The 21,782-nt window shown below is 34.6% G+C and overlaps 1 protein-coding gene across 20 annotated transcripts; it reads left to right on the top strand.

Annotated features, from left to right (window-relative positions):
* The first annotated feature begins 14,147 nt into the window (after positions 1-14,147).
* LOC107842409 (lysine-specific demethylase JMJ14-like) lies at positions 14,148-21,269 on the top strand. Of its 20 annotated transcripts, none has more exons than XR_007045042.1 (7): positions 14,149-14,418; positions 14,562-14,643; positions 18,314-18,316; positions 19,253-19,301; positions 19,410-19,519; positions 19,974-20,046; positions 20,751-21,269. XR_007045042.1 is itself a non-coding variant. In XM_047397028.1 (6 exons), exons 3-6 carry the CDS (start codon positions 19,109-19,111, stop codon positions 20,874-20,876), a joined length of 321 nt encoding a protein of 106 aa, XP_047252984.1. In that variant the 5' UTR covers positions 14,155-14,418; positions 14,562-14,643; positions 19,088-19,108; the 3' UTR covers positions 20,877-21,269. The 20 variants fall into 20 exon arrangements, 4 of the variants coding, with proteins under 4 accessions (XP_047252984.1, XP_047252985.1, XP_047252983.1 ...); XR_007045031.1 differs by lacking the exon at positions 18,314-18,316 and adding an exon at positions 20,529-20,606 and having other exon boundaries at positions 14,151-14,418; positions 19,088-19,301; positions 19,445-19,519; positions 20,751-20,861; XR_007045043.1 differs by lacking the exon at positions 14,562-14,643 and having other exon boundaries at positions 14,148-14,418.
* Positions 21,270-21,782: the final 513 nt, after the last annotated feature.

Below are 21,782 nucleotides of genomic sequence, written 5' to 3'. Positions count from 1 at the left end.
AATTTATCCACACCTCAGCCATCTTATCTTTGTTTTCATACATAAACCTACGCTTGAGAAGTTCATATACCATTTTCATTTGGAAACGAGCATTGTTGTCCTCCGGCAAATCAAGATATTTCCTAAAGCAGTTGTCACTGAAATAAGCATCCAATTTTTGTTCTCAAAGTATTTTTCTGAAGGCGTTGATATATTATCCCATGGCTGACTTAACCACGAAATCACCCATTAAATCTGCGGCACCATCACACTGCATTCTCACAGGATAACGATCAATCTGAAGGCTTTGACCAGCTCTTCGGTGAAAGGGCTATTAGTATCTGCATCATCTCTTTTGAAATATTCCTCCTTCCTGTGTTCATTATATTTTGCTCTCAATTGAGATAACACTTGTAAAGCAAGCTCATAGAGTGGTAGATGTAGCCTAGCTGCTTCACTTGTTCCTTTACTTGGACTTGATTCGATTTCTATTCTTTTGGGAACCATATTATCTAAAATTAATAGGAACATAAAATAATATATTATTGTTGATTAATGCATCGTTAAAAAGGGATAACAGTAAATCAAACAAGCAAAATAGTAAAATAACAGTTGCAACAGATCACCAATCTGTTACAGCATATAACCGAATATTGCAGCAAATGAGTAATCTGTTGCAATAATACAAAACATACCACTCATCTTTTAAGACAGATGAATGGCCTATTCGACAGATCACACAACTATTGTGACATCATCTGTTGCAACATAAGAGAGATCTATTGGAAAAATTAAATAATCCGTAGCAACGACTAAGTAATCTATTACGACAATACAAAATATATCACTCATCTGTTGAGAAAGATGAATGGTCTGTACAACAGGTCACACATCTGTTGTAACACATAAGTGATCTGTTGGAACAGTTATCAACGGTCAGTATTGTTTAGATTTCTTCCAACATAGGGTCGTCTATCACGGCAGATAAATGATCAGTTGGAAAAATCAAGTCTTGGACTTTTCCTGTAGGAAGAGTTGGTAGGATTTTATCCAACAGGAGGTTTATCTGTTGCATCAGATCATTAATCTGATGATTTTTCCATTTCACCAGATGGTTAATTAGTTGCATCAGATTTTTTATCCGAAGCTTAATCCGTTGCAACATATGGTAAAGTTGTTGCATCAGATTATTAATCTGTTGCATCAGAATTGTAATCTGATGGTTTCTCTGGTGAATCAGATGGTTGATCTGTTTTATCATATAATGAATCTGTTGTAACAGATGGTTAATATGTTGCACCAGATGGGTAATCTATCGGAGAAAATAGTAGCACGATTTTGTTAAACAAAAAACGACAATTTCACCATTTTTACCAAGAACAAAAATAGAACAAATCAAACCAAATTGTCCTTTTGTTTTTATAAACACAAACAATAAAAATCAAACTTTAAAAAAATACAACAAACAACAAAATATCATAATTTACTTCGAAAAGAGAAGAGAAGAGAAGAAATATCAGAAATTAGGGTTTTATTCAGACCGCATTGCATATTAGTGCAACAAATATTGAAATTGTTAACCACTACTATAAGAGAAGTTGGCTCAAGTTCCTCATTTTCTTCAAAACTAAAAAGGCCATACATTTTTACCTGTGAAAGAAGAAAAGGACCGATGAAGAATTCGAAGCTGTTGTGGCCAGAGAGCAAGACTGTCATGTCGATTGAAGTCGAAAAGAAACTGGAATCCCAACTATTTGTAGTCAAATGTTGATGTCTTCGAGGATTAAAATAAGAAATTTGCAGAACAGTTGGTTGGGAAAGAGTTGAGAGAAGCTGTCGAGAGAGGAATGAAAGACAGGTTGATTGAATTGAAGAGGGGAACTCGAAGCCAACTATTTGTCTTCGGGGGTTGAAGGGAGAAATTTTACAGAACTCTTGGTTGAGAGAGAGTTGAGAGAAGCTATCGAGAGAGAGGAGAGAGTGGTTGATTTGGATTGAAGAGGGTGTGGGTTGGGTTGATTTGTATTTTTGAAAAGATTAGAAAGTTTTAAAAATATTAATCAAGTCCACAATTAACTTGATAAAGTTTCCTAATAATGTTTGACCCTATCTGTTGGTCAATGTCACCAATCCTTCATTCAAGACTTAAAAGACACCTATTCTTCAATTTTCTCTAGTTAGTTGTGAAGTTGAATTTATAGATAAGAATATTGAAATTTTAAATGAAAAGTAAGGAATGTAATTATGTATCTTAGTTGATTAAAAATATAAAGATAAAAGTCCCCCAATAATATTAATAATTATTTAATACTTTATATTTTATTAGTTTAAAATTTGATAAATAAACTATGATTAAAGAAATACTATGTCTTTTCATATCAAAACATCTAAAATAATTGTAATTGTGATTAGTTATTAAGTATTAATTATAATTTAACTACTAGCACATATTTTTAATATTTAAATGTCAATTTAAAATATGTCAGTGTGATCAATAAAAAATAATTAATTTTATTATTTCAATGTGAATTAGATAATATTTTTGAAAAATATTTTTATAAAAATATTCCGCGCATTGCGCGGGTATCTATACGAGTTACCTATAAAGTTAAAGTGCTAAAGTAAGTTGAGAGGACAAGTTCAGGAGTGAAATGGTCGACTTTTCTCTATTATATATAGATTACCATCAAAGTTAATGCAACTATGTTGTACGTATAAGCATGTCGCCTACCACAGGTTTTGAACATATTAATTCACGTACATAGCAACTATAGTATTTGTCTGTGTCAATTCAGAATTCAAAGGTAACTCTCCCACTCACACATAGTGGGTCAACTCTCATTCTTGTTCTGTAACATTCATACTTAACGACTAGATCGTGTGACCAATGCATACTTTGAGAGCTTTGTTGCTATACATCTGTTAGGAATATACAACATCTCGATCAATGAAACTCAGAGTAGATTATGGTATGCAGTATCCTAGTTCATATATCACCCCCATATTTCTCATGATCTTTTTTTTCTAAATTTTGAGTTCACCATTATGTACTTGTCTAACAGACAAACATAAAGAATGCCAATGAACACAATTAATGTGATAATATCCAACGATCTTTGTCATCTCAAGAATCTCTTAATCTTAATGTGGTATGCTTTTCTAGAAATGTTTCACCAGATCGAATCAAAAGTGATTTTTTGGATACATACTAAGATAGCAAACACCAAATTGTATCTCAAGAAATTGTTTAAAGTCATGAGGGTACCATGTGAAAAATTACTTATAATTTTCAGGGCTTCACACGATAGCAAGTAGAGACTAAACTTATACCGCTCTTATGGGTCACTTTACATATACATGATATGAAACATGTATCACAGTATTGACTCCTTTCCAATGGAGCGTATCTGTTTTATAAAGTAAATACTTTGCAGATGATAGTTCATAAACTTATGTCTTGCTTTGAGTTCACAAATCTACTCAATTATTTTATTCTTTAGAACTCACATCTGGCATTAGAAACAAGCTAACTCATTTTAATCACATATGATTAAACACAATATAACAAACAACATTCAAATTATAAACTTTCAGCTCTATTCAATCATCACGTCTGGCAATAATAGGCTTATAACTGTCTTATCTGCACTACTTATCACTTAGACAATAGTGGCGATTGCGTGCGTGAATAGGCCAATCTTTTTGTCTGTTTGACATACTTTTTATCCTTAAAAAAATTTATGTACACTACATAAAATAATATATATATATATATATATATATATATATATATATATATATATATATATATGAACGAACAATATGGAAAATTAGGCATTAATCAACATTAACCTTAATAATGTGAATTTACATGAACAAGATTGGAAAAATAGAAATAAGTACATCAACATCTACGTAAACCTAATAACTTTACATGTCTTTCATAAACATCACATGCTATGGGTTTTGTTAAGGAATCTGCAATCATTTGATGCGTAGATATGTATTTCACATTCATTTCCTTTTGTACAATCATGTCTCTCACAAAATTATACTTTATGTCAATACATTTCATTTTTCCATGATATTGTGGATCCTTTGTGTAAGCTATTGCAGCCTGACTATCACAATTAATTGTGATAGGTTCAACAACATTATTATACAAACCCAAGTGGATCAAAAAATGTTTAAGACAAATAGCTTTTGCACAGCAGATGAAAGCGCTACAAATTCAACTTACATCATAGATAAAACTATACATGATTGCTTCTTGCTACTACATGATATGACACCATTGTTATGCAAGAATGCATATCCAGGGGTGGACCTTTTCTTATTTGAATATCCTCCCCATTCAACATCAGTGTAGCCTTTGAGTTGTAGATTATTTCCTTGATAGCATAAGAAATAGTCGACTGTGCCTTTGAGATATCTCAATATTCTTTTAACTACTTTTCAATGTTATGGTCCTAGGTCGGATTGATATTTACTAACTAACCCAATGGAATAGTAGATATCAAGTTGAGTACACATCATAGGATACATTAGACTTCCAACAGCATTGGCATAAGGAACCTTTCTCATTTGTTCCTTCTCTTGAAGAGTCTGAGGGCACATACTTTGATTTAAAGCTTTACTTTTAGAAACTGGAGTATTTATGAGTTTGAAATCTTGTATATTAAAGAATTCAAGAACTTGGTTAATGTAAGGTTTTTGCAAAAGAGACATCAATCTCTTCGAACGATCTCTTGAAATATTAACTCTAAGAATTATGATGTTTCCCATATCTTTCATTTCAAAAGTAGATGACAACCACTCTTTTATTTCTTTTACATATTTAATGTCGCTTCCAGCTATAAGTATGTCGTCTACATATAATGATAAAATCACAAATGTATTTTTGGATCTTTTGATGTATACACAATGATCTTCATGAATCATAACAAAATCATACGATATTATCGCATCTTGAAATATAAGTACCATCGCCTAGAAGATTATTTAAGGCCATAAATCGACCTTCAAGGTCGACATACTTTATTTTCTTCACCCTTTTCATGAAACCTACTGGTTTTTCCATATAGAGTTATTCTTTTCGTTCTCCATTGAGAAATGCGATTTTCACACCCATTTGATGTAATTCAAGATCCAAAATAGCCACCATAGACAAAATTAATCTTATTGAAGTAAAGCGTACAATAGGTGAAAATGTTTCTTTATAACTAATTCCTTCCTATTGTGTGTACCTCTTAGCTACTAGGCGAGCTTTAAATCTTTGGATACTACCATCTGCCTTACGCTTGATTTTGAGAATCCACTTATTTCCAATAGTTTTTCATCCTACAAATAGATCGACCAATTTCCACACTTGGTTAGATTTCATTGACTCTATCTCCTCCTTCATTGATTTTAACCATTTTTCTTTAGCGAGACATAAAAGAGCCTCATTTATATTTCGTGGCTTTTCATCATCCAAAGTAATTATAAATGATTCCCCTTTGATCTCAAATCGACTATGGGGAATTTGTGGAGACTTTTTCATCAACATTGAGATTGACAAATTGATTTATCAATTGATAAGTTACTTCCACTCAGACCATCAATATCACCAGGACTTGTGGAATTAGGAACTGATCCATTATCATCAACATGTCTCCTACTCAAATCCATTAAAATGTCAATAGCGAAAGCGATCTGGTCTATAGTTTCATAAAGAGATAAGTCTTGACCTATCTCGCCTTTCTTTGGATAATCATTCTTTATGAATATAACATCATGTGATTCAATTTCAGTTACAGTGCAACTATTTTTTTTGCCTATGAACACATAACCCTTAGATTGTTCAGACTATCTTATAAAGATACACTTCTTTTCCCTTAGACCTAATTTTCCATATTGAGAAGAAAGGTTATGAATAAAAACAACATAATTGCAAGGCTTTAAAATACTTGAATCGGGCTTTTGTTTAGTCCATAACTCATATGACGTAGTTGTAACTGATTTTAAAGGGACACGATTAAGTACAAACGCAACAGTGAGCAACGCATTACCCCAATAGGTGATAGGTAATTTTACTTGCGCCATCATTAACCTAACTATTTCTAACAAAGTTCTATGTTATCATTTCACAACACCATTTTATTGTGGAGTGTAAAGAGTAGTTAATTGTCTTCAAATTCCTTTTTCATCACACAATTGCTTGAACTCATCAGACAAATACTCTGTACTTCAATCGGTTCTTAGACCTTTAATTTTTTTATCCAATTGATTCTCAACTAAGTTCATAAACTTAATGAAGCAACTCAAAGATTTAGATTTGTGAGAAATCAAATATGCATAACCAAATCTAGTATAATCATCAACAGAAGTGATAAAGTAAATAGAACCATGTCTTGCCCTTACATTCATTGGACCGCAGATGCCAGAATGATTTAATTACAATGGAGTATCAGCCTTGTGCCTTTCCCAAATGGTTTTCTTGTAGCTTTTCCAACTAGGCATGATTCACAAGTAAATAATTCTAATTTTTCTATTATGCCAAACAGACTTTATTTAGCTAAGCGATTCATTCTTTGTTGACCAATATGGCCAATCCTAGCATTCCATAAATTTACATCATTTTCATAATTAGAAGTTGACGTAAATAAGAAAAATAGATATTATTATATTGGAACTTCTAATAACATCCAATATAAAAAAATCAATCATAAAAATAACTAGTGCCATATTTTGTTTTGGTCAAATACAAATCCACTCCATGTTCATATAAGAAAAAATTAAATCTTAACTTAATTAATATTCTAACAAAAACTAGATTTCAACGTATTGTTGGGGTAAATAGTATATTATGTAGATCTATAGTTCAGCCACCACATATTTACAGCTTGCAGGTACCAATCTGTTTGACCTCCTCTTTGGAGTTATTTTCTACATACACCCATTTGGATTCTTATGGAATTCATCAAAAATATACAAAATTATCTCTATCCATTGCTATTTGCTCGGTGGCTGCTGAGTCTATAATCCACATCAGAAGTGATTCAGTTAAAAAAGCAGAACAAGAAACATGTACATCACTATGTAAATTATTAATAAGGTTGCATACTTTTTAGGATCAGGGCAATCACGAGCAAAGTGTCCTTTGTTCTCACAGTTGTAGCACTTAAGCTTAGCCATGTTCACCCTTTTCTTTTTCTTCGGAGCAGAAATATTTTTCTCTCTTTGTTGATTATTCTTAGATTTTTTTAAGACATTTTCTTTCCCTTTCTTTTTGAAAAATTTATCAAATTTGCGTTTGTTGTCATATTCACGTTTAAGATTTGAACTAGTTATATACGTATTTGTAGCGGCATTATCTACTCCAAGGTGCTCTTCCTCAAGTTTCAAATGACGCTTAGCATCTTCTATATTTTTTATGCTAACATTGTGGGTTAAGTGCATTTTCATATTTTCTCAGCTTTTAGGTAGGGAGCGAATCACATCTTGGTGTTATTGCTCTTCAGTCAATACATGACCAACATCTTTCAGTTCATTCATCATATTTGACATATGGCGAAGATGATTTCGCATAGTATGATCAGGGCATTTCTTATAAGTATCAAACTTAATAGTAAGAGTCCTTAACTTAGCAATTGAAGTATGATCAAAATTTTCTTTTAATGCAGACCATATGTCCTTAGCATCATTATACTTTCAAAATTCTCTCATAATATCATTATCTATGCTGCTCAGCAATGTTACACGAGTAAGAGAATTTTTCTTTTTCCAAGATTGATATACCTCAAGATCTTTCACATGTTGAGGAATATCACCATTTTTAGGAAGTGTCATAGACATATTAAGAGCTTCTATAGCCTCTTGCTCTTCCAAGACATATTGAATTTTCATACTACGTATTTCATAGTTATCACCGTTAAGCTTATCACCTTTATTAAGCTTGGCAACAATGTTCTTTGCTGCAGTATACATACTGATTTAAACAATTATGAAGTATAGTGAGACAGCTATGTACGTTATTTTAAACTAAATTCATATACACAATAATTCTTAAAATAATCAACTACGTTAATTTTTCTTTTACATCAGTTTCATATTTAAAAGTTCACTAAGTTCTCAATCATCATTTGAATTCTAATATATCATAAATACAACACAATCAATCATTTAAGAATCACTTATATTAAATCACATAAATTCAAGATTAAGCAAGCATAAATTTTATAACTATTATTGAAACACTTAATAATATAATTGTATACAATAATAATTTAAATTCATACAAGTCATGTCACATATAAGCAATCATTGTACAAAATAGATACACATTATCATGCAGGGAAAGATAGAATAAGATCTAAATGCAAGTCCAAAGGTAAGTAATTTCTCTTAGGCAGTCAATGAGAATAACACACAGTCTTCTAGAGCTTCGCATCAATGTACTTTTTTTTTAATAAAATCATCTACTAACGACTTGTAAGATCTTGTCATTTGAGAACCAACTTATGTCAAGATTTATCAAGTAATTCTTTTTGAAAATCAATAGGCAATGTAAACCGTAAAGCTATTGAAACTCCCTGGGTTCTGGTCCTAGCAAATTTCCTGAGTCTTGGACTTTTTGGTCATCATACAACTCATCATACTAGTCGCATAGTGAGGGTACGGGTCAAGTGACCCATCTCGTATGTTGTCCAGTGTATGGTGGGTAAGTTTCTATTTTGGGTATAAGTTGGTGGTGATGAGCCATATATTGAGGATACGAGTGGTATAGTCCAATTCGTATGTTACCTAGTGTCCAACCCCCTTTGATTCTATCTTGGATACAGTTTGAGGGTACTAGTCGTATGTTATAGATATGACTTGGGCAATGGAAGTCATATAATGGGCAGTGTGTGATGTTCAACCTTCTAATTTGGGTACGACTGGATGGTATCAGTCTTATGATATGGGTATGAATGAGGGGTCCAAATCGTACCCTCCTATGGTGATTTTTACAATTTAATTTGGGGGTATTTTGGACATTTCCCCTCCTAACTCCTTTTGACCCCATGACTTAAAAAACTTTTGGAACTTCATTTATCTTACTATGCTCAATCAAATACACTTTAAACACTCTCAAATCTCTCTCAAGGCTCTTGGTTCAAGAAAAACTAGAGTTTCTTTAATACAATCAATTTAGGGCTTACAACAGTGGTTTTTTTCCATTTTTTTTTGGTATATAAGGCATGTTACTCCTCCCTCATTATTATTTCAACTAAATTCATGTTCTAATGAATGGTTTTTATGATATTGTTATGGGTTTAGGTTGGCTTTGCAATATATGTTAGGTTTTTTGGTTATTAATGGCTGGATAATATTTTTCCCATATTTTATTTATGGTTTTTCATATTATGATATTGGTTTGAACATATGGTTACATGGGAATGGTCAATTAGTTTATTGTTTTGGTTTTGTAAACTATATGCCCTCAATATGTTTAATAAAATGCCTATGAGAATGGTTTTGTCACATAGTTTGACTTTCATTGAAAACTTTGCATTGCATAATATGGTAATGGATACTAAATTAGTTTGATTTAATTAAATAATTTGAAAAGGCATTGGTGGCCATGGTTTTGATTGATTGAAAATCCTATGGGGTACATGGGAATCCCCCTAAGTGTTGGCTAATGACATTACTTCCAAGCTATAGTCGGTATGATGATACCACTTCACAAATCCTTGGTTAATAACATCTGGAATTGGAGGTTGGTTATGTGCTAATGGTTTAAATTGGGCAATAATAGCGGATTGTGATAGCTTACCATGAAGGTGTGAGTCCGATGGACGAACACTTAAAATTCATGTGTGCCAACATGAGGATTGGCCATGGTGACCTTATATTTGTAGGGTACATAGGAATCCCCTAAGTTGTACATGTATATATGTATCATGGAGGGTGAAGGTTACAAGGGAATCCCCAACTCCTATGATATCTCCTGTTCGTGCGGCTATACACACTGGGGACAACTTTGTGTCAGATTTAAGTGGTGAGCTTCAATACTCTAAAAGACTCCATTTCATGTTATGGAATTCTTTAGACACTTTTGTTATTTCTTAGACTTTGGTTTTTGGCTATAGTCGGGGGCATGTTCCGATCGAATATTGTTTTGATTTTGGATAGAGGCTTTGTGAGACTACTTTAGGTTGGCATGGGTGGTGTCGGTATTGGTGTCAGCCTTGGAATTGGTATTGGGGATGACACCATTTGAATGTATTTTATTTATTTTTGTTCCATATTGTTATATGTTTGGAGTTCATCCGACATTAGGGTATAAGACAGTTATAGTGGGGTATTAGGGGTAGTCTTCGATCCCAGTTGGGCTTGAGGCACTCGACACGACTAGACCCTGGTTTGGGTTGTGTCAAATTGGTATCAGAGCCCTAGGTTCATGGTCACTTGGGAGTCCACAAATTCATGTTGAATAGAGTCTCTTTTAAGGGTGTGTAGCGCGCTACACTCATAAAAGAGAGGCTAGGCATTTAGGAATATTTCTCTTTCTTGTGTTTTGTTTTAAAGCTGAGCAGTCTAAGTCCTGAATTCTTCTCTAATTCCCATTTGTTTGCTTTTTAGATCATGCCTCGATGATCTGAAGCACATAAAAACTCCTCTGTCCCAGCTGGGGATAATGTTTATGGGATAAGATCTACTCATAGGATCCATACCTAGTCTAGGGGTCTAGTTCCTGATTGTCCTCCTAGATTTCCATCGGTTCTCTCTTGTCCATCTCAAACTCTTCGGGCTGAAGTGACGAACGCTGAGTTTTGCCAGTTTATTCACATGCTGACAGAGTTAGTAGCTACTTAATCTGAGCGTGGTGTTTCTGTTACTCCATCTTCTAAGGCCACAAGAGTTGGCCAGTACATAAGGTTGAACCCTCTGACCTTTACGAGTGTTAAAGTGGATAAGGATTCTTAAGGTTTTCTAGATAAAATGGAAAAGATTTTTTGAGTTATACATGCCATGAATATGGAGGGCATGGAGTTTGCCGCCTACCATCTGAAGGATATGGCGTACCAATGGTATGAGGAATGGGAATAATCAAGGGGTGATGGTGATGAGTCATTCCTATGGAAGGATTTTTCTTATGCTTTCCTGGACCACTTCTCTCATCAGGAGTTGAGAAAAGCGAAAGCGAAAGGGTTTGTTAATCTGAAGTAGGGTAAAATGTCAGTCAAGGTGTATGCCTTGAAGTTTCACTAGCTATTGCGGTATGCTCTATAGTTGGTTTCTGGTATGAGGGCAAGATTAAGAAAGTTTGCTTTGGGATTATACCGTGAGTCGATCCTTGAAAGTAAAGCAACCTTGTTGATCAATGACATGGATATTCCAGGTTGGTGGTATACATGCAGCAGGTAGAATAAGAAAAAAAGAAATAGGTTGGGATAGTAGAAAGGCAAGGCAAGAAGTTTTGGTTCTCTGAGCAGGGTGGTAGCCAACAATAGAGTGGTAGGAGTGGTGGTAAGTGGCCCAAGAAGAAGTGGGGCAATTCGGGGTTTTATTCGATGACCAGTGGTCCCTACCCAAAGCTATCAGGTGATAGGCGTTTCTATGGTAACGACAACTTCAGGGCATAGGGAGCCCAATCTTAGGATAGTGGGGCTCAGTCAGCTCCATCATATCCTCCTTACCGATTCTGTGGTCGCTTGTATTGAGTTTTTGTGATGAGGAAAGGGACAGGTGCTTCAACTGTGGTAATCCAAGGCATATGCTTAGAAACTGTCCTATTGGTAAGGTTGCTTTGGGGGAAAATAAGGTTCCTGTTGCCTCCTCTTCAACTCTGGCACCAAAGGGTGCACTATCTAGCTCTGACACTGGTCGAAACCATCATTATGTCTCACTACTCGACAGGAGTCTGAGGCATCGCCTGATATCGTGAATGGTATGTTGAAAAAATTTTCTCGTAATTTGTATTGTTTACTTGATATGGGTTCCACTCTATATTATGTAACCCCATTTGTGGTTGCGCATTTGGTTGTGGTCCGGAGTGTGTTTCAAACTTTTTTCTATTTCTACCTCGGTAGATAACTTTGTGATTGCTAAAATAGTCTATAGGAGATGTGTAGTATCTATTGGTAGTAAAGAAACTGTGGTGGATCTATTTGAATTAGATATGGTGGATTTTGATGTCACATTAGGGATGGATAGGTTGCACTCGTACTATGCATCTCTAGACTGTCGGACCCATAAGGTTGTCTTTAATTTCCCTAATGAGCTGGTTATTAAGTGGGAGGGTGGTTCCCTAGCTCCTAAAAGGAAGTTCATATCATATCTTAGAGCTTAGAGATTAATCTCTAAGGGGTGTCTCTATCATTTAGTCTGGAATAAAGATTCTAACTCGGAGGGTCCTTCTTTGCATTTTGTCCCGGTGGTAAATGAATTTCCTGAGGTCTTCCCTGGTTACCTTTCTGGTGTTCCTCCTGATAGGGAGATTGAGTTTTGGATTGATCTTGTTTTGGACACTCGTCCAATTTCTATTCCTCTGTATAGAATGGCTCTGACTGAGTTGAAGGAGCTTAAAGAGCAACTAAAGGATCTTTTAGATAAGTGTTTCATCCATCCTAGTATGTTCCCGTGGGGTGGACCAGTGTTGTCTCTGTAAAAGAAGAATGGTTCCCTTCAGATGTGTATTGATTACCGGCAGTAGAATAAGGTGACAGTAAAGAATAAATATCTCTTTCCAAGGATAGATGATTTGTTTGATCAATTGCAAAGTGCTAAGTATTTCTCCATGATTGATCTTCAATCCGGGTATCATCAGTTAAAGATTAGAAAGGAGGATATCCCTAAGACTACCTTCCGTACTCGATATGGGTATTTTGAGTTTTTGATTATGTCTTTTAGGTTGACCAATGCCCCGACGACATTCATGGGTTTGATGAATAGGGTCTTCCATTAGTTTTTATATTTATTTGTCATTGTGTTCATAGAGAATATCTTGGTGTACTCTAAGAGTGAGGTGGATCATGCCCACCACCTCCGTGTGGTATTGCACACCTTGAAAGAATAACAGTTGTACTCCAAATTTTCTAAATCTAAATTTTGGTTGAACGCTGTCACTTTTCTGGGTCATATCATTTCTAGTAAAGGAATAATGGTGGATCCGCAGAAGGTTGAGTGGTTAAGAAGTGGCCTAAACCCACGACTCAAATCGATATTCGGAGCTTCTTGAATTTAGTTAGCTACTACAGGAGGTTCGTAGAGTGTTTTTCTTCTATAGATGCCCCACTGGCTAAGTTAACAAAGAAGAAGGTAAAATTCTTAGGGTCTGAAGCTTGTGAGGGTAGTTTTGAGAAGTTGAAGGATAAGCTAACTTTGGCTCCGATTTTAACTTAGCCCGAAGGTACTGATGAGTTTTTGGTCTATTGTGATGTGTCCCGTATAGGACTTGGGTGTGTTTTTGATGCAGCATAGTAAGGTGATAGCTTATGCCTCTAGGTAGTTGAAGGTGTATGAGATGAATTATCCAACTCATGATTAGAATTATTAGTTGTGGTGTTTGCATTGAAAATACGACATCACTATTTATATGGAGTGAATGTGGAAAACTTTTCTGATCATAAGAGCCTGCAGTATGTGTTCACTTAGAAAGAGATTAACCTCAAGTAAAGGAGATGGCTTGAGCTTCTCAAGAATTATGACATGAATCTTCACTACTATCCAGGCAAAGCTAATGTAGTTGTTGATGCTCTTAGCAGGTTATCCATGTGGAGTCTATCTCATGTGGATAAGGACAAGCAGGAGTTGGTGAAGGACATTCACCGTTTGGCTAACCTTGGAGTTCTTCTTTTGGACTCTGAGAATGGTGGTGTGTTCATTCAAAAAGTGGCATAGTCGTCTCTTGGTGCTGAAATTAAGGAGAAACAAGTGTTAGATCTTGCGTTGATGAGGATCCACTACCAGAAATTGGGCCTTTGGCAATGAAACTTTTGGCGATGATTACAAATGCGTTGCTATAGACTGTCTATGGCAACGCTTCCGACCGTTGCCATAAATAAATAGGTCTATTACTACGACTTAGAACTATGACTGTCGCTATTGAAAACGAACCGTTGCAATAGATATATGTACAACACTCTGTTGGAACCGTTGCTATAAAAACATCTATGGTGACACTTAATGGAAAAATTAACCGTTGCAATAGATAATTATTAATTCCCTCCATAATTTTTCACACATGGTCCGCCAATTTTTTTCACTTTATCAAAACATGTTTTATCTTTCTCAATAGAACAAAAGGTTACGCTAAAAACCCTATTTCTCTTGCTGTTTCAAACAAACAAGCTCTTCGCAGCTCGTAATAAAGCTCCATTTCTCTTGGGATTTCAGACAAACAAGCTCCGAATGCGATTGTGAAATTTTCTCAAACAACAAGCTTTCAAATCTCATAGTGAAATTTCAAAGGTGAAATTTTGAGCTCTTAGTGAAATTAAGCTTATGGTAAACCAAAATCTTCCCAGATTAGTAATCTCTTGGTGAAATTTTGACCTCTTAGTGAAATTTCGATCCATTTAGAGCTATCAATCTCATAGTGAAATTTCGAGCAGGAATCTGTTAGTGTTATTTTGTATTTCGGAGCTAAACCACTTGCTGTTTTGGAGTATTCTTCTTTAATTTGGGGATTTTAAGGTTAGTCTATTCTTCTAATTGATGATTTCGACCTAATTTTTTCAATTCCTATTTTGGAATTTTCTCTCGGCATAAGCTGTTAAGTGTGCAGGGGTTTAATTTAGTATTTTTTTTCTTGCTGTTTTGGATGTTTTTTGTCTCGTGGGGTTAGTTCAGATGCTATTTTATGCTATTTTTGTAGCTTTATGGAGAAAATGAGTAAACTGTGAGTAGTGTAGTGAACGAGATTCTCGTGTAACTCTATGTGACCACTTAAATTTAGAAAATTTCTGGCAACTCCGTACGCCTTATGGTGTTTTTCATACGAACATTTCAGTTCTCAAATTGCCAAATAAATAAGGATTTTCTTCTTCTTTGTTGTGTTATTTAATGGATGCGCAAAGCTGTAATAGGCAAGTATAATAGAAGTTATAGCGGAAGATTTTTATTATTTTTGCCAGTTTTTTTAGTTCAAGTATTTGCTCTTAAATATTTTGAGTGGCAGAGGTTATTGCTTACATTGAAATATGTTTAGTAATCAAAGGGGATAATAACTAATATCTTGAATTCTCTTGGAATATATTTATCCTTGCATTTTGTTGTCGTGTCCTGTGTCTTTCATTTTCTATGGCCAAGCATGTTACTTACCTACAAGCACTTGCTGTTCCATGCAAAAATAGCTCCCTTTCCTTCTTTTAGTGATTATGATATGTTGAAAACAACAAAGTGTGTGCTAAATGTCCTCTTATGAAATACGCGTGCAACACTGCTTTATTAAAAGTACTGAATAGCATTAGTTCTTGAAAATAAAAGGGGATCTGGGGATTTTGAGTTCTCTACAACTTCGGTGATAAAGTTTTTGGTTTCCATCTGATTACATGATACTCAGCCAATCTATTGCTATAGGTATAAGAAGATGGAGGCATGTGTAACTCCATATCCTGAAATAATTAATTCCGATAGAGTTTCTGGGGGAGAGCTCAAGCCATTTGTGGAGAGAGTTAATGCTATTCCTCCAAGAATAGCAAGTGGATATCTTCCTGGAGTCTTTGTTGAATCATTCCAGGAGGACAACAAGTTGTGGAAGAAGCATGTGAAGGCTAGAACGTATCGTAATGCTAAGTTTCTCAGACTCTTCAAAAAATGTCTACAGATATGTGTCTGATCCTTCAAAAATAGTATATTTTGAAGAATCTCACACGGGTGCGGCAACATTTTTAGATAGTTTGAGCAACTTAGTCGCAATGTACAAGATATGAATGCTGGCCTAGAAAGTTTTTCTGTAGCACTAGAATCATCTAAGGCATGGGTCATTAATGTTATGCCAACTATAGATGAAAGGGACACTCTTGGTATAATATATGATAGAGGCCTAATTGGCATATACCCTGGCTGATAACTATATAAAACTCTTATCATATTTTCTCATTGCACTCTAGCATTAATTCCCTCTCCTTTGTCTTAATTTTCAGGACAGTAAGTTGTAAATGAATAAGTAAAGATAAAAATGTCATTGAAACAGGAGTGTGTTACAATTCATTTGTCTGATGTTAAGTTTATTTTCAGAGATGGTTCCTTTTCTCGGTCTTTTTATTTTGTTGGAGTTGCATCAGATGTTGTCCTAGTTTAAATTCTTAAGCATATGTTTAGCAAGATGATTAGTTTCTCTATCCGTGACTATGCATATCTTAAAGTTGTTTAATAATGATTACTACTTTTTCGCTTCTTATATGTTCTCCACTCACTTGTCGTTGAAACAAAGGCCTTGAATCTTCAAGTTAGTGATAGTGTAATTGCATTTTCTGTTGATTTTACTCATTGAGTAGTTACTGCTTCTTGATATATGATGTATAGTAATTTGTTGAATCTTCATTGCATGTCCTACAAATATAAACATAACAATTTATGTTGAAAACATGATACTGTAATGACCTGTTGAACTCAGAATGGGCATAGCTATATAATTGTAAGGCCACGTCAAGGTGACAAAAGCAGAACAAAGATAACAAAATAACTAGTTAAACACCTCATCCAGCATGTCAATCAATGTACTGAAGATAAACACACAACTTTTATTTAATTTCCACAAGTGTGTGATAGGTATTAAATATGACTATTAAACTAGAAACTTCTATGAGATTCCTAGGCTATGATTAGCCAAACAGAACTTTTTTTGAGAAGGGATTAGCCAAACAGAATTTATAAACTTCTAGGATACATGTATATTTCAGTACACCTAGTATATATGAAGCAACACAGAAAAAAATTATTTATTTTTCACATAGGAAACGGAGAATTGTTAAGTTATTTGTTCTTCTATATCTGGACCCATGTTAAGGCATTTGTTCTTCTGATTGTGCCTAATCCCATGTAAATGTTATTTGTTCAATTTGTTCAAATAGTTCCCAAGTTAAGCAGCTTTTTCCAGAGACAATGTACTATACAGATGAGGTTTTATTATTCATACCAACTGCGCCAAAATCAACATCGTATGCATAGTACAACTTCACCATAACATGTGTCAATAAACTAATATTTTCGATTCTTAACTTGTGTTGTATGTATTAAAGTCTTGATGGAATTTCATTTTCTTACTAGTTTTTTTTGGCAACTTAGCATGTAGGAAATGTAGCTTAGAAGTTTCCTGTATGCTTCCTTATTTTGTATGTGCTGCTGTAAGTTGTAGTTCTATTTGAGTTTCTTCACGTTTAACCATCGAACTCTATCGATCTCTGCGTTCATTTTTTTAGTTTATGTGTAATATACGAATATATTATATGTGAGTGTGGTTGATCTCTCTTCTATTCTAGGTATTATCTGATTCTAAAATCTGATAGCACACACGGTATCAGGGTCCTTAACTACTATTACAAATTTACTGCTAGAGTTTCTGTTGTCCTCTCTAAAATGTATTATGATGTGTTTCATAGTAAATACCCAAATTCTGGAAGTTGATTAGTGTCACATGATAGATTTCAGGATGATTTCCTACCTTCTTTCTGTAGGCTTCTTGGAAAGTTTCAATTAGATAATTTTATCAAGACATTGATAACTATATATGGTGCTCAGACTATCTGTGCCTCCCCCTTCTTCCATCCTTCATCCAAAATCTTTGAGGCTAGCAGAGAATCCGAAAGGAATTAATGGGTCTGGTACCAATTATACACTAACCAGGATCTGTGTAACCGGCTGGAAGTGGATCTAAAAGAGTAATAAATAAGGAAGAACAGAAATAAAGTGAAGGAACCAATTTCATTGCATAAACCCAATTTCTATTACATTCATGTATAAGACCTCACTGAGCTTGTGAACCTTTTACAGAAAGGTAAAACCGTAATAGAAAGGTAATATCGTAAATATATATATATATATACACCCCTGGTAATGAACTGTTGTCTGTATAACAGACTATAAAACACAGTTCACGCTCCTCATTCTTCTATACCACTTTCCCCATTTCCATTTCCATTTTCTTTTACTCTCTGCACGAAAAAGAAAGAAGAAAGTTCTCAGAGATGATAATCGACGAAATGAATGTTGTGACATGGTAATTCAATAGGAATTGGAGAAGACAAGACCTCATGAATTCTGGTGTAATTCCCGTGCACGCTCACGCAAGCTTGGAGGCGGACGGGCGGATCCAGGATTTTCAGTGAGGGGGTTCAGTAGTACATATACGGACTAGTCGAAGAGGGTTCAACCTCTACTATTTATGCATAAATTTTTTTTTTTACCATGTAAAAATAGTATAATTTTCCGATGAAGGGGGTTCGGATGAACCCCCTGGACCCTATGTAGATCCGCCACTGGCGGTACATTTATCCTAAAACCTTATGATACATTTAATGTTCTGAATTAATAAAAAATGTTGTAATTTAAGAAATTGTTCAAAAAATGCTGTGAAAGCATACTTCAATATTGTAGTTTTGTTTACTGATAGTTGATCAGAATATCTTTGGTAGTACTGAAGAATTTTGGTTCTCAGAATATATTGAAGTATTGCCGATAATGATAATTGGTTTGTTTTCTTAACAGTAAGAAATAAAGCGATGATGAATTTTGATTGTCAAGAGATTTTAAAGTATTATTGCTGTAATTTCTGCTGCAGTATCATGCTGCTACTTGTATATTAACATTTTGAATCGAGTTTGTTATTAGCCTAATTATCTGGAAAACATGCATTTTTGGTTCTGCTATTTCCTGTGATTGATTAGTTTTTGCTGAATATATAGGTGTATTTTATGTTCTTCAGTACTATGTTCTGCGCTACTGTTGGATCCTACTTGCACTTGTTCTGGGAAGTGGGAGGGGTGTTCACATCCTTTCTTTTGTAGCAAGTTTACTCTGGCTTTGCTTTACATCACCATAAAGCGTGGAATGCGATTAATGACTAGTAGATTTTCTTCAAAGTTGTTGAATTATTCTTCAAGTCGCTTCTTATATTGTAAATCTTCTGTCTATGCAGAGGGTGAGGATCTCACTCTTGATGATTGCTGCCTTTTTCTTTGGTGCTTCTGTTGGCCTATTTATTGAATATCTCTTTGAAATCGATCAATTGTAAGATACGAAAGTTGCTAAACATTGTTTTATATGGTTGCTTTTACTTCTTTCTTGTCATATTATATGACAGGGCTATATTCAACAAATCAATCGCCCATCTATTGGTGGTAACAATCAAGGTCTGTCTTCTTTTCTTCTTCTTCTCGTCCTTTTTTCCTTCTTTTTTTTTTATTGGCAGCAGTAGATAAAAAAACTTCTTGTTGTTGTTTGGGTATAATGGTAGCCAGTAAGGAAAGTGTTTTCTTGACATGTTTATTCCAAGAGGGCTGCATCCCCTATGATATCCAGTAAGCACTTCACTACAATGTGTGAACCTCTTGTAACAACGTGGCAGGAGGTACTTTCTAATTCTCATCATAATTTTATCTTTTGTGCTAGTATTAGATTTTCATTTTCAACTCTTTCCCTTTGTTATGTTTAAGATATACATGGTTTGATCTGGAATGCATTTAATGTGGAGTTGTATTAAGTACTTTATGTTCTAGATGACAGTTTACAGAAGATGTTCATTACATATTGGAAATGAGTGATAATTCCGTTGTTCAGAAATTCCAAGAATATGGCTAGACATTACCATTTTAAAAGACGTGTTATGGATATTCAATTTAAGATCAACTTATAGTTTCCATCTTAATGTTACAATTTTCATGAGAATATGATTAAATCTCCGGCTGCAATGCCATATAAAGAGATTTACAGCAGAGATCCATATGATTACTAGCTTCTTTTGCTTGACTTTTCATTTTCACTTTTGGCTGTTTGTCTATAAATTTGAAATATGTTTTGTGAAGGTCATTCTCTTTTCCTGAGTTTATTGATGAAGTTCAAGAAGTGATTCGACCAGTTCTTGAAGCTTACTTCAAAGTAAGTATGCACAAGCTCACTAAAGTTTATGGACAGATTTACAATATTCTTAATATGGGGTGAAAATGGGAGAGGTAGAAGGAAGGTAGGAGCTGGGCTACAAGCCGGGTCCATGTTCAGCCGAATCCAGTAGTTTTGGCTCAAACGCCGTATTTTTCTTAGGAAATTTATCTGACATTCGAAATTATTATTTTAGAATCCATTGACTTGGAATGGTTAGAATTTCGAATGCATAAACTTCAAATCCTAGCTCTGCTTCTGACTAGGAAGGGCATGGTATAATATTTTTCTGGTTTAATATTATGGTTCAATATTAAAGTGGTTGAGTAGTATGTTGTTTTAAAGTGGTTGAGTAGTCTGGTTCAATAGAGAGTTGTGGTTAAGTAGTATGTTGTTTTAAAGTGGTGGAGTAGTCTGGTTCAATAGAGAGTTGTAGGTCTGTTACATGTATATGTTGTTTTAAAGTTTTAAGCTTGAAATAGGTAAATGTGAGATGGCGTCCAGAGGAAGCTTCTAGGCCTGATATTGGGGACGCTCTGGTGTTCTATCCAACTAAAGAGGTCCTATTTTAATTGGCTAATCAAGTCCTTTCAGTGTCTCCATCTGAACAGTTCACGCATTCACTTATGTTATCCATAATTTGAAGGGAGTTTTATGAGTCTTGCCTGGTCAAGTTTTCTCAATTACTCTTTTTAAATCTCCAGGAGTTTGAAGATACGCTGAAATATATGGCTAGCATACGCACCAAAGCAGAGGCTTATGGAATTTGTCGCATAGTACCTCCTGCTTCGTTGAAACCTCTATGCCCTCTTAAGGAAAAACCTATATGAGAGAACTCCAAATTTGTTACCCGTGTACAGTGGATCGACAAACTTCAGAATTGAGATTCGAGGAGAAGGATGTGGGAAGCTAATACTCCTAAGAAAAAGAAAAGAGAAAGATGCTTAAAATCTGGAGTAGAACCGGGTAATGATAATGTTGCCAATAGAACTCCTGGTGAAGCTGCTATCTTTGAAGCTGAGAAGTTTGGATTTGGACCTGGTCCAGAGTTCACTCTGGATGCATTTCAGAAATATGCCGATGATTTCGAACTTAGTACTATATAAAAACTTAACTAATCATTTGGACTTGATTAACATTTTGCTTTTGGATTTAAATTACTAGCTTATTGCATATTTTGGCTTATGAGATTATTAATGAATGATTTTGTTTTGTGATGTGTATATATTGTGTTATAATTTATTATGTATGTAAATAAAAATTTATATTAATACGAGTGACTAGTTATATAAATCGTTTCAATTTAATAACATGTGACAACAATCGTTGCAATAGATCAATAAATCGTTGTAATATGTAGTCAAAAATCATCGCAAAAGACTAATAAAACTGTTGCAATAGTTTAATGAAATAGTTGTAATAGGTACTCAAAAAATATTGCAACAGAGTAACAAAATCGTTGCAATAGATGCTGTTGCAACAATTTATTGGCGTTGCAATAGAATCTATTGCAATGGTTAGTAATCGTTGTAATAGATGAAAAGAGGTGTTCCAATAAGTAAAAAAATAACCATTGCTATAGCTTCACCTATGGCGATGATTTCATCCAATTGTCACATAAATCGTTGTCATAGATCTATCGCAACGCCCACATATAGGACACTTGTTGAACCGTTGCGGTAGAATTATAGCAATGGTTTTATTGTCTATTGCAACGGTTTTGCAACCGTCACTAT

The sequence above is a fragment of the Capsicum annuum genome, chromosome 9 (assembly GCF_002878395.1).
Source record: "Capsicum annuum cultivar UCD-10X-F1 chromosome 9, UCD10Xv1.1, whole genome shotgun sequence".
Lineage (NCBI taxonomy): Eukaryota > Viridiplantae > Streptophyta > Magnoliopsida > Solanales > Solanaceae > Capsicum > Capsicum annuum.
Note: the sequence above shows the minus strand (reverse complement) of the source record. Positions and strands in the feature narration are given on the sequence as shown.